Source organism: Bison bison, unplaced genomic scaffold, assembly GCF_000754665.1.
Source record: "Bison bison bison isolate TAMUID 2011002044 unplaced genomic scaffold, Bison_UMD1.0 scf7180017847199, whole genome shotgun sequence".
Classification (NCBI taxonomy): domain Eukaryota; kingdom Metazoa; phylum Chordata; class Mammalia; order Artiodactyla; family Bovidae; genus Bison; species Bison bison.
The window spans coordinates 11093-25578 of record NW_011477772.1 but is presented as its reverse complement, the minus strand read 5'-3'; the positions used below and the strand labels follow the sequence as shown (position 1 = coordinate 25578).

Below are 14486 nucleotides of genomic sequence, written 5' to 3'. Positions count from 1 at the left end.
TATTCCCAAATGTTCTCTTTCAGTATGTGAAACTTCATAAAAGAAATTCTATTGAATTGCATGGACCATCTGTTCATAATGTTGCTAGAAACCCCTGTCAGAAGGAATGATAAACTCAGGGGACCAAAATTGACGAAACTCAGCTTTTATGGAAAGACACCAAAATAAAATATAATCACACCTAGAGCTATTTAACTTCCATACAGATCAGTTACTGGGCACCCATCACTGTGAAGAATTAGGTACAAAATGAATCAGATTTTTCATAAAGCTGAGACACTTAAACTCAAGCCCAGGCTGGCTCACAGAGCCAATTTATCTTCATTTTAGACCTACTCATAAACACACTAAAACTTGAACACCTACTATGTGCCAGACCCTTATCCTGGTGATGTAAATTATCTGCCTCTGGCAACTGAGAGACAGTTAGTTAGGAAAAGGAGACAATGGGTATGGTAATGTAAATTATGGAGAGGGTCACAAATTGGAAAGATTGAGGCCAGCAAGAGATAGGATTAAACAGTAAGTGAGAAAAGGACAGGGATGATAAAGCAGATCCAAAGAATAAGCTCAGACATCAATAAGCAAAATGTCTATGGAGGAGAGAATCTAGTTTTAAATACAAAGAGCTAAGTGAGTCTAAGGCTACTCTTCCTGAGCCCAAGGAGTAGGGAGATCTCAGCAAGTTCCTTTCCTCTCAGTCCCAAGAGGAGTCCTATTCACTCCAGGACTGAGAGCAGTCACTACCTAGTGGTTCCAGTCAGCACGGGAGATGCAATCTGTTTGCTGCTCTGGCTTTCAGACATTTTAATCATCCTGCAGCCATCACTGCATTTCAAGAGTCTGTGCCACTGCTACTGGTGCCCATAAACCAGCAGGGATCTTATAATATTTGTAATGTACTCTACCTAAGAAGAGAAGGGAATATGTATGACATTTTGAAAAGACTGCCAGCTTGGGCACTGAGAAAGCTAAATGTCATCTAACAGGAACACAGTAACACCAAATAAAAGAAGTCATTTTGCATAAAATCCACCTACAACAGAAAAATGTTATTTGTCTCCAAACCTTGATTCTTCTGATGCTGACGATGGCCTCTGACAACTTGTCTGCAGCCATGGAGAGGTAGAGGGTACTTGAAAACTGCAGAACCTCAAACAACATCACTACCACAAACACACGACTGGCTGTGATAACAATGCCAAGGAGCACATTGGTAATGAAGGTGACAAAAATCATGATTTTTCTGATAGCAAAAAATGATGCCAAATTAATGCCTCTAAGGTAGGAACTTCTCAGAATCTTGGAAATTTCCTTCCTGGAAAAGAGAGTAGGAAATAGATTTTAAAAGAGGCACTAACATCAATCCATGAATTCAGTGCCCTGTGTGAGTGGCACCTTTCTAGGGAGTGAACACAGATTAAGATAAACCATCCCTCATATCATGGAGACACTACACAGTGCATACTCGGGGGTCTGCCTGACACCAGGACCACACCTTTCATCACCACTCCACTCTCCCAACTAAATGGGAGGTTTAATAATCAAGCTTTTAAATATTTTGGGTCAATCAGACTGGGTTTGAACATGTATTCAACAGTTTGTAACTACAAATCCTGGGCCAGGCTCCTCACTGATGACAGAAAGAAATAGTCCATCCCATCCAGGGGCTCATGAACTTGTGGGGGAAGAGAATAGGCAATCCCAAAATTGTGAGACATCAAGACAATAGACAGAAGCAGTCAGCACAGCCCCTATGGGAACTCAGGGCAGAGGTGTGTTAAGTCAGATAAGTGGAGTTAGGGCAAGTCACAGACACATGGAACCTGAGAAGATGAGTAGGAATCAGGCTTGGTGGAGATCAAAGAAGAAGGAAGTTGAGAGTGTATCCCCAGCAGAGGGAGAGGCCCCCACAAAAGTGCAAAGTGAGAGGTGACAGGGAGCAGCCAGAGAATTCTAAGCACCCTGTGCTAGAGTATAAACATTCATCAGAGAGTTAAATTTAGATTTTTTTTTTAAGTCTACAAATATAAACCAAGCCAAAAGAATAGTATTTTCATGGCTGTTTTGAATGAAGAAAACTGATTCATATGGTTTAGCCCAGTAGAGATACACTCATTTGATTCATCTCCTCATTTGTGCTACACCAAAATAAATTAGAGTTTCAGTATAAATAGTAACATTTTACAATTATTGCTTATTTGGGATTTGCAGTTTTAAGAAATATGGAGTTTAATTTCTTTATATGTAAGTAGTATATATTCTTTCCTTTAAGAAGATAGTATGTGGAAGAGCAGGTTAAAATGACAATCCATTACTCCACTTAAAATTACTGCCACATTGCAGGGGATGAAGTGGATAGTATTTCAGTTCACCTTAATATAAAAACTTAATAAGCTTTTAAAACTCATTCAATAAAAAAAGAAGTGAAAAAGTACAAGGTTATGGTGTAACACCACAAAAAGTTACTTCCTGAGATGGATAATAAGGGCTTCGAATGACTTTTCCCAAGCATACATTTTTATTGTTCTGATGCCAGCTTTAACTTCACTTTTGGCCTTGATCCTGTTGACTGTGAGATCAGCGGTCATACTCCTGAGGGGAAAGATGTGAGAGATGAACCTTAGTGGAAAACCACAGCCTAGTTTTCCTTATCAGCAAAAATAGCAGGGGGTGCAGGCAGAGACCAAAAATCAAATGACTCCCTACAGCTGTTTTTGCTGACAACACAGGCAAGACCTACTCAGAGTACAAGTGGAGACAAAGACTTCAATTAAGAAGCCATCCGTTCAGCCCATTTCAAAAAGTAACTTGGAGAACTTGTAGCATTGGCTAAGGAAGACCTGAAAAGAGTCAGATATAAGCCATCTGTCCAAGAAGCTAATGGGGAGCAGGCAGAAAGGCACCCAAATCTACAGGAAGAACTTCTCTATATTGTAATAAAATGGGAGTAAAGTTCTGAGGAGCAGAAAAGATGGGGGTGTTAATTCCACCAGGAAAGGAGAGCAAAAAATCTTCAGAGACCTGGCAGCATTAGAATAGGGCCTAGAAGGGTAAGAAACATCTCTCCTCAGCAAAGACAGGAAAGGAAATTCCAAGTAGAGAAATACACCACACAGAGGTATGTGCACACACATACACACAAGAACTCAGAGCTTTAGATAGTACAGCATCTCCATCACCTGACAACCTAGACAATGACCCACTTCCAACCCTCTAAGGCCTGCTTCAAGTCTAACTTGGCACCATTAGGCCTTGCATCACCAGCCACTTTTCTATCACATACAATGCTGAGACTGTGGGGTTTTATAAAGATGTAATTAATTAGGATCAACCCTACTCTTGGGGTGCCTATAATTTAATGAGAACATTGAATTAAAAACAAAACAAAAACACACATAACTAAAAATGACTCAAAATAAGCATAACAAAAATATATGCAGCTAAAATTGAGCCTATATGATTATTACAATTCAATAATGTTTAAATAACCTGGATATGGGTAAATTCTGCTTAAAAACACTCTATTTATTCAGGTATGGTACTAGGAGGAGCAGCTAATGCTGTCACCTTTCTGGCTTCAACATCAGCCTTCAGCTTAAGGCTGGAACCTCTGCTGGCTAAGCCTGAAGGGTCTGCAACCTGTGCAAAGAAGAGACCAGAGAAGGCATTCATTTTGTTTTTGAATAACAGCATCGAGCAGACTGTGGATATCACCAAATATATGTTACCTTTTTTAAAACCAGTATTTCTCTTACCAGAGTGATGAAAACAACATCCCGAAGCAGTTTTGCAAAAGCAGAAAAAAAATGAGAACTGACATCCCTGCAAGACACAATATGCCTGTTTCCATCCAGAGCAGGGCAGTCACTGCGATAGCCTGCAGTGGCCCCACCCACAAGTAATGGAAGAATATGGTCACCTAAAAAGAGAAAGACAAAGCCCTCTTAGGATTGTATAAAAACAACACCACTAAGGATACAGTGGAGAAATAATCTCCTCCAAAGGAACAGACAGGAGTCTAAACAGAAATGATCTCAGTGGGTTTTACACCTGCTGAAGCAGAAATCCAAGCGTCCATCTGATGATGCTATTCCAGGGTAGCATAGGACGGGTTCCAAGGAGAACCCAACCAGCTGCACTGAAGGAAGATATTGATTTTGTCTATACCACAGTTGAGCTCAAGGTGTCCCCAAACTCTCTCTGTCCCTAAATTCAGCCCCTATCTCCTCTAGCACTCCCCAGGAAAGCCTAATTATGGTACCTACCATACTCTCCAGTAATTTGTCTATTTACTTCCCTGACAGGCTATGGCTTTTCCAGGGTAAAACCTAAATCTTATTCATCCCTGAAACTTAGTAGGGGCCTTAGTTTATGTTTGATGAATTAAAAATTGACAGAGAAGTGGTCCAGTGTGATACAGATCTGACCAACAGCTACAACTCCCTGGGTAACATGACCTATTCATAAGTGTAAACAAAATAGCATGGTGGGTCAGGGGAGAGTAGGTTGTGTCTTGCTGGGGACAATCTCCCTGGAGTTATTCCTCAAAGGCTTCCTATGCAGCAGGTACTGAACAGGGAGCAGAGGAAAGAACAATCCCCGCCCACCAGGCCTTTATAACCCAGAAGAGGAGGAAGACAGGAAGTATAAAATTAGCATATGGCACAGCAATTCCATTTCGGGGAACGTACTCAGGAGAACTGAAAGCCCAAGCTTGAGCAGATATTTGTACACACATTTTCACAGCAGCAATGTTCACAATTGTCAGAAGGTAGAAGACAGTTTAGCCACAAGGCACAGTGACACCACGTGCCAAGAAGGGCTACTCCAGGAAGACCACTCAGACCCTAACCAAGCTGGGCAAGAACATTGCTGCCTGTTATTGGAGTATGTTGCAGACAATGTTAGGAAAATAAAACTCTCATCTTCCAGACAATGCACATTATTACTTCTAAATTATACAGAGAAGAAATAAGCATTGGATAAAAAGAACCATTGTCTTAAGTCCTCAACAGAATCCTGGCTGACACCAAACCCATCCCAGTAAGCTGAATCCAGTGAGAAGGACAGGACATGGAGGAGGATCCCTCTGGGGCAGCTCACCTGATCAAACATGTTCATATCATTGGACAGCAGGTTGACTATCTGGCCTGTGGTGGTCTTCCCCATGGCTGAGCGAAGGGCCTGAAATGAAAGAAGGAAACAGACAATAGGATTCCTATGATGATACCAAGTCATTCTCAGAATATAACAAAACGAAGCACATTTTCATGGGGTCTTGAGTGGTGTCAGGAGGAGCAGGATGGCCCCTGATGGCAGGGCTCTAGGGACACTCATTCATCTTTCATCTCCTCAGTGTGGAGGCAGCCCACCCACAAGGACTGCAAAGGGTGGAATAGGGGCTCAGAGGGTAGAGAATCCTCTTGCAATGCAGGAAGAACAGGAGATGTGGGTTCAGTTCTTGTACCAAGAAGATCATCTGGAAGAGGAAGTAGCAACCAACTCCAGTATTCTTGTCTGGAAAGTACCATGGACAAAGAAGCCTGGCAGGTTACAGTCCAAAGGGTTGCAAAGAGTTGGACATGACTGAGTGACTAGGCATGCATGCAAAATCATGCACCCTGTTTTTCAGTGAACTTGGACTTGCCTGAGGTATAAAGGGATATAGGTTTAGAGTTAGGAGCCAACTAAGGTAAATTTGAAGCTAATTAGATGATAGTGGAGAGGCTGCCTTAAGGAAAGAAATTAGGGGACTTAGACTATAAATCTGGAGTAAATCATTAATTCTGTGTGTGACAACATTAAACATTTTGGTCTTAGTTTAATTCTGAAAGAAATTAAGCATTCAAAACATTAATTCCATAAGGATCCTGTGTTCTTAATGCCAGTCTACTGACAAAAATCACAGTCTGTGTTGTACAAGCCCTTTATTTGGTAAAAAGTTCTTTAAAATATCCTAGAGATCTGAGGAACCTGAAGAGACCATCTTGAGTATTTCAGTAAATCACCAACTGGAGGCTTTGACGGCCCCCCCCGCCGCCCCACAAAAACAAGGTCATAGTTCTGAAAAACATCTCATTTAGTTCTCAAGTTAAACAGAAAAGTCAGTGATCAAGTGGGAATGCAAAATAATGTAGCCACGCTGAGAGTGTATGGGGGTCAAAAAGTTAATCATAAAATTAGCATATAGTACAGCAATTCCGTTTTAGGGACTGTACCCAAGAGAATTGAAAGCACAAGCTTAAGTAGATATTTTGTACACCCATTTTCACAGCAGCAATGTTCACAATAGCCAAAAGGTAAAAACAACCCGATTGTCCATTGATAGAAGAATGAATACAGAGAATGTTGTATAGACCTATAATGGAATATTATTCAGCCTTAAAATGGAATTAAATTCTGACACCTACTACAACATGGATGAACCTTGAAGACATGTCTTATATGACAAAAACCAGACACAAAATGACAAATACTGTGTGACTCCATTTATATGAAGCACCTAGAGTAGTCAAATTCATAAAGAGAAGAAGTAGAATGGTGCTGGCTCAGGGGAGGGTGTGGCAAATTTTAGGAAGTGGTATATGTACCACTGGAGACATGCCCCAGTCTGAAACCCACAGTGTAGACCAACTACGACTATGAACTTAGCAGCCATCCCATTTCTAACACCCAACCTGATTTCTCCTCAGAATCAGAGATCAGGATGTAAGCCAGAGAATGAACTACAGACATTCAGAGGGGCCTTTCAGAGCTGCTCTACAGCACCAGCTTTGCCCTAAGGAATCAGTCCACCTGTAACCTGCACAGAAGGAGTGTTTTATATCTGCATCTCAGAAGGATTCTAGATGCAAGGCTGGGCCTGAGGAAATTTGTCTTTCCCACATTTCTTGAATTTCAGATTACATCTTTGGTTTAACCTCTGCAATTTCTAACTTCACACAGGGACAACTCTTTTAGGCATAATCAAGCCAGTAAATGAATATCTTTGGAAAATAGTTACATTCAAATAAGCAAACGTGCCAGTTCAGATCAGATTTTCCGAAGATGATGTTCCAAAGTGTTAGTGAGAAGAGGAAGAAAAACAGAAGCTCACTTGGTCTTTGTGCAACAAAGACCAAGTGCTGACTGAAGCATCATCTCATACCTCACTTAAGATTTTCACAGTACAGTTCTGGTGAAATTTCCTACTTATTTATGGGAGATAAGCATGATCTAAGAATACAAACATCTAGTTCATGTGTGGGGAAATCTCAGTATTTGTCTCCTAAATGGCAGAAGACACAACAAAATAAAAAGATAAGGATGAACAAGAATGAAGACCCCAGACTAGAATGTATGGGTGCCACTTCCATTTCCTTGTCACCCAGGAGGAAACTGGCTCACGTGCTGTAGTCAAGCATAGACAGTGACATGAAGGACTCCCAGGTTCACACAGCCCCAAGACTGACAAGACTTTTCTAAAGGAAAGGTGAGGTGAAGACATCTAGCATCTTGCCAAGAAAAATATCCCAAGGAAAAGAAGCTCTAGGTAAGTGGTAACTGGGTAGAAGAAGTAAAAGTTTCAATTTAAATTGTTTGGTTTTAGCTTTTGATGAGGACTTCATATTTTTTATGAAAATTATATATATTTAAGGTGCACAACATGATGTTTTGATATAAATATACATTGGGAAATGATTATTGTAGTAAAACTAATTAATATATCCCTTACACAGTTATTCTATTTTCTGTGTATGGTGAGAACACTCAGGATCTACTCCTTCAGAAAAGGGATTCCTTCTATACTGTTAGTAGGAATGTAAATTGGTGTAGCCACTATGGAAAACAGTTTGGAAGTTCCTCAAGAAATTAAAAATAGAATTGCCATATGATCCCATAATCCCATTCCTGGGCATATATCCAGAAAAACTATAGTTCAAAAGGTATATGCATCCCTATGTTCATAGCAGCATTGTTCACAATAGCCAAAATGTGGAAGCAGTGTAAATGTCTATTGACAGATGAATGGATAAAGAAGATGTAGTACATGTATATAATAAACTATTATTCATACATAAAAAAAAATGAAATAGTGCCCTGTGCAGCAACATGGACAGCCCTAGAGATTATCATAGTAAGTGAAGTAAGTCAGAGAGAAATATCATATCCCTTACTTGTGGAATCTAAAATATTAATACAACACACTTGTGGGTGCCAATGGGGAAAGAGGTAGAGGAGGGAAGTACTGGGAGTCTGGGATTAGCAGGTGTAAACTAGTATACATAGGATGGATAAACAACAAGATTTTACTGTATAGCACAGGGAATTATATTCAATGTCCTGTGATAAACCATAATCGAAAGAATATGAAAAAGAATAGATATATGTATAACTGAGTCACCTTGCTGTACAGAAATTAAATGCAATATTGTATTAATAAATCAACTGTACTTCAATAATAGTTTTAAAAATAACAAAGAGATCTACTCCCTCAGCAAATTTCAAGTAAACAATATAGTTATATAAGGATTTTTAATTAGACTTTGTTACAAATTTAGTAGATATTATGCAACATCCTATGGTTGAAAGTCACCAAAAGCAGCCCTGACCTGATCTCAATAGAAAGTTTTTCATTATCTATTGGTTAAGTGTGCTTAAATGACAACAAACTTGGCTCGATTCAAATAGCAACCTTCTCTTGTAAGGTGTAAATGATCTTAGTTACAAGATATTTAATTTACAGAGAAAGTGAAAGTGAACGCAGTTCAGTCATGTCCAACTCTTTTCCACCACATCCACTATACAGTCCATGGAATTCTCCAGGCCAGAATACTGGAGTGGGTAGCTGTTCCCTTGTCCAGGGGATCTTCCCAAGCCAGGGATTGAACCCAGATCTCCCGCATTGCAGACAGATTCTTTACCAGCTGAGCCAACAGGGAAGCCCAATTTACAGAGAACTTTCTCCAGATATTTCTGATGCTTCAGGAGAGGTACACACTTCAGTACCGAGTGACACTCACCTTGCGGTAGATCATATGGCACAGGGTTACTCTCAGCCTTATCCCCACGCGCTGCATGTGGTAGAAGCACAAGTGGTGCAGAACGGCCCACACGAGCACGCAGGTGCTCAGCCCTGCCGCGTAGCCGTAGGCTTCGTGCAAAGCGGCAGAATTGGTGGGATCCTTGTTTTGAACATAACTAATCATTTTCCTGAAGAATATGGGCTGAATTACTCTGGTGCCTTCCTAAAAGGAAAAAAAAAGGCCTTAATTAGAAATATAAGGCATGTCAATTTTTCTTAACTCAAGCTTTACTTTTGTTATTAGCATGTAAAAAGGTATTTTGACAAAATGCTACATTCATGGCTAATCTAAAAGAAAAACACACTATCACTTATAGGTAACCTACTATCACCTATAAGACAAGCAGATGGTAATTTTAACCTTATGTTCGAAGACAATAAAGCTTTAGTACATTGTGCTTAGAACACAGTGGATGTTCAATAAATACTAAGCACTTAGAATGCATTTGGCAAACTACTAAGTGACTCTGACTAAGATGAATAAGGAAAAAGGTGGCAGGAGATGGTAAGATATTTGCTTTCATGTGAACAAGCCCTGCTGGCAGCCTGCCCCGTCCGATATTTTCTCAACATCTCAGCCTATCAGAAAGTCAAGATGACTCATGTAGGGGAGGCAAACTCTTACCTTCTCCTTTATGCTATCTCCTTCATAAATGCTTTAAGCCTTTATGAACTGAGACCAGTACAAATATGGATTCAACCTTCCCCACCCTGAACTTCTACTTGTCAGTAGATGAAGAAAATGGAGCCTGGCTTCTGCTGAAGTATCACAAAACAACCAGCCTTGAAAGGTTTGTAGACTCTCAGCCCCAGGGGATACTGTGTTCATATGTATATACCCACTAGAAGCTGTAATGTTCCTTGGAGTCAAAAATAAAACAAGGCAAAAGCCAAGCTAAAAAATGTTGTCTTCCTCTGTTCACTTAACAAGGTTTTATTATCTCTTTTTGCTCTTCTCTGGAAATATGCAATCAGTTGGTATATCTTTCCCTTTCTCCTTTCGCTTTCTCTTTTCTCAGTTATTTGTAAAGCCTCCTTAGACAACCGTTTTGCCTTCTTGCATTTCTTTTCCTTTGGTATGGTTCTGGTCACTGCCTCCTGTACAGTGTTATAAACATCTGTCCATAATTCTTCAGGCACTCTGTCTACCGGATCTAATTCCTTGAATCTACTTGATGTTTTCAAACTGTAGTGCTGGAGAAGACTCTTGAGATTCCCTTGGACAGCAAGGAGATCAAACCAGTCAATCCTAAAGGAAATCAACCCTGAATATTCATTGAAGGACTGACCCAAAACTGAAGCTCCAATATTTTGACCACCTGATACGAAGAACTGACTGATAGGAAAAGACCCTGATTCTAGGAAAGATTGAGGCCAGATGGAGAAGGGGCCAACAGAGGATGAGATGGTTGGATGGTATCACTGATTCAATGGATGAACAAGAGTTTGAGCAAACTCTGGGAGATAGGGAAGGACAGAGAGGCCTGGCATGCTGCAGTCTATGGGGACACAAAGAGTTGGACACAACTGAGCGACTGAACAACAACAATTCCGCCTGTATACATGGGAGATACCCAGGAAAACTAACTCCCTGAGATGACCCAAGTAACTACCTTAAATACTATCTTCAGCTAAAGACAAAAGAAAGGTCAGGTGGTATGAGGTGGGGAGGGGCACTTATAAGAGGTTAACAGAAAAAGCAGCTTAAATTAGGGTAGGGTTGGGTTTGTTAAGGAGATATAAGTCTTCTTAAACATTTCTCCACTGACAAGATTCTCTTGTGATTTAAAGTTATCTTTCTCTTTCTGGTACTGACAGGAAGATAGCTTTACAAAAGATTTCCTTTATCAATGTAAATGTCCCTCAGAGAAGGGTTAACTTCTACTCTGTCTTCAAAACTTTTCCTGTGTTTATTTCTCATTAAAATAATAATAATAATCAGGTCAAAATAATCTTTATGCTAAAGAGGCATATTCTGGTTATACATTCTGCTACCCTTCAATCCTATTCTATTTTTGTAGTTTTAAAATGTTCTCTAAAACCTACAAACTAAAAAAAAAAAAAAAAAATCCACCGCAGAAAGGAATTGACAGAGGAGTACAGAGCTGTTGACAGAAAAATGCCTACTCTTGGCTCTGAGCCTTCAGTGGAGGCTCTAGCAGGGAGAAAGCCTCAGAACAGAACACAGAGAACACTGGTCCAGGAATCAGAATACTGTGCTTCAGAAATCAGGTCAGTCTCCTCCAAGTTACATAACCAACCCTAAGCCCTCCTGTGCCTCCAGGTTTTTGCCTAATAAAATACTTGCCTGATCTACCTTGGAGGGATACTGGTAAACTAAATAAGTCACAACACCTCAAAGTGCTCTAAAACCATGATTTAAAAAGTAAGTGTAAGTTATGCTTAATTTTATTACATAAAAGTCCTGTGAAGAGATCTACCTTATCATAATGGCAGAGGCTGGTTTCACAAAGGGCTTGGAAAACTCATTGCTGCTCAGAGACCATCATGGCAGAACAATAACTCTTGAGAAAAGTAATGTAATTTTCTAGACAGTAATTAAAAGTTTCATTTCTAAGCAGCTTGCTAGAAATTTTAACCATTATGAATGGATTCTTTTAAAAATGAGTCACCTACTTTCCTGATGTCTTAAAGAAAGTGGATTGAGGGGAGTGAGAGTAATGAGTGAAACATGTGAGAGAGATTAAGAGAACAAACTTCCACTTATAAAATAAGTCATGGGGATATAAAATACAGCATAGGAAATACAGTCAATAATATTTGAAAAGCTTTGTATGGTGACAGAGGGTAACTAGACTTATAGTGATGAACATTTTATAATGTTTAAAAACATTGAACCACTATATTGCACACCTGAAATTAATGCAATATTGTAAGTCAATTATACTTCAATTAAAATAAATTTAAATGCTACAATAAAAACATAGATACATATGCTTTAAAGAAAATGAGTTGAGAAAGCATCACCCTCATTTATGACTCAAGGTCATCACTCTAGATATTACTAAGGGCTAATGTTATGTACACAAGAACCAGCACAGTGCACACAGCAAGTGTGCTCTGCAGGTCCCCTTCTGCTCTGCTCAGTGCTCCCTCTTGCACTCCCTTGCTGTGTAGTCCTCAGTTGTTGCTTTTGGCCTACAGTATCTTTGCCACCATCGGCCACTCCTTACTCTTCTGGGTTGAGTGGAGGTGAAGGTTGGAAAATAAATGCAAAAACTCAGAACAACTCTCAGGGAATGAGTCCTCAGTTAAGGCAAAGCCCACTCAGGACTCAGAAGATTCTATATACTTCCTGTCCATCAGTTGATCTCCAAAGTGAAGGTTCAGGTTAACATGTGCTTCCTACAACCTCCATCTTGACCAGAGACAACCAGAAAAAGTGGAGTTGGACAAAGGCCAAGTGATGGGACAAAACCAGGCCATTTCTAAGGGTCCCAGAGAAAGGACATAAGCCCCGGTCACTCCTCCCCTCTCAGAGGAAGGGACTGGGTGAACCCACTCTGGCTCTCTGAGGTCACCCCACTCACATATCAGCAAGCAGAGACTTCACCTCTCAGAGAGAAGGCCCTGATGACCTGGGGAAGTGGTCTATCTCTGGCTCAGGCATAGGCTTCTGGTCCCTCCTCTGCACCCTGAGGGCTCTGAGACATATCTCCTAACCCACAGTCTCCATGGAGGTGCACACAGGGGTCAGTGTGCTGGGAACTCGCTGGCTGTTGTGTTCTAATTAGGAATGACTGCAAGCACTCCTTCTTCAACATCAGTCTGTACTTGTTCCTGAGTGTTAGTCATTCATAATTCCCATAGGACAGAGATTTTCATAGTTTGAATCCTAACCCTAAAAGCCTCACACTGGACTTAAATCACCTGCTGGTGCTGCCAGTAGTGCTGGGGAGGCTCTGCCTGTGCTGTGCACGGTCACAGTTCATGGCTTGGGATCATGGATGATCCATGAGGTGTTCTGTGCACCAGAGGAATTAAAATAAGGCTGGAGGTTACAGAGGAGATGTGTTTGTATTTTAGAGAATCCTGGGCTGAGTTTAGATCTTCCACTATCTAATATAGAAAGACCAGAAGGCAACATAGACAGAAGATCACAAAAAGAAAAGTTGCTTCATAAAATCAATTATTTAACTAATGTTCATTCCATCTGAGCAACTAGTTTTATTCATTAAAATCTCAAAACAGCACCTGAAAAGTATCTTTGAAATGTAACAGATCCTTACTAGTTCTGTCATGAGAAATCATTTATTAATTTCTCCAAACAGAATGTCAAAGGGCAAACCTAAGACAAGGAGTATTTGTGTTGGATTTCAGGATTCTTTTGACTATCAGAAAGAAAAATAAAAATCAGGAAAAAAAATCAATCTTCTCTAAACTAAGGGTAGTATAATACCTATGACTTAGCTGAATTAGCCAAAGGATTTAGTGATATTACACATAAAGTGCTCATAGCAGTTCCTGACATATAATATTTTTGAGTACTTAATGTTGTTATTTAGTTGCTAAGTCATGTCTGACTCTTTTGAGACCTACATGGACTGTAGCCTGTCAGGCTCCTCTGTCCATGGGATTCTCCCGGCAATAATACTGGACTGGGTTGCCGTTTCCTTCTCCAGGGGATCTTCCCAACCCAGGGATCCAGTCCAGGTCTCCTGCATTGGCAGATGGATTCTTTACCACTGAGCCACCTGGGAAGCCCACTGTGGTCATTACTGCCCAACCAGCAGTACTGCTGTGGCCACCACCACTACTACTGAGTATGAGACCCTCTTACTGCTACTAGTACTTCTAGTACTACAGAGAATGGGCCCCCACATCTGCCAGGTCCTCTACCCCCTACTTTTCTGCCATGACCACCCAGTTGTACCTTATGCAGCCCCCAGGCCTGGCCTTCCTGGATCCCCAGCAGGAAGCATTAGTAGGGCTGGACAACTTTGAAATCAACACTCTACCTTGTCCTTCTCAAGGCACTGCAGTATCTCGGTGGTCAGTGCCCTCTCAAAGGTGGCACTCTGCCCACATACTTATCCCCACCCTCTGGCACAATGACCAACCCGCCTTTGTCATCAAGGACTCCATCTTCCAGGACCATCCAGTCACCTGTGAGCTGACAGATTCTCTGGTCTCTCCAGATGTGTGAGGCAAACTTCAGCTACCCAGCTGCCCACTGCCCACAGTGCCCTTCAGTACAACACAGCCTTTAAACAAGAGCCAACCTGTAACACTGCCCACTAAACACTGCCCACCTGTAAACCACCTGACCCACCCACCTCACCCCCAACACAATGGACTGATGACAACTCACCATCTTCTCCACCTAAAACACCCCTTTCTCAGCAACTGCATCTTCCATCCCTCCTGCTCTCACACACTCACAGGCCACCCGTGTCCC

At 40.9% G+C, this 14486-nt stretch overlaps 1 protein-coding gene across 1 annotated transcript in view; it reads right to left on the bottom strand.

Moving 5' to 3' along the window:
• Nucleotides 1-1068: 1068 nt before the first annotated feature.
• LOC104990157 (multidrug resistance-associated protein 4-like) overlaps nucleotides 1069-14486 on the bottom strand; it is a gene marked incomplete at both ends in the record, with an annotated part of 15407 nt that continues 1989 nt past the window's right edge. Inside the window, 5 exon segments of the mRNA XM_010842138.1 lie at nucleotides 1069-1318; nucleotides 2470-2595; nucleotides 3759-3922; nucleotides 5107-5187; nucleotides 9006-9230. Of these exon segments, the coding sequence (XP_010840440.1) occupies nucleotides 1069-1318; nucleotides 2470-2595; nucleotides 3759-3922; nucleotides 5107-5187; nucleotides 9006-9230 (846 nt within the window).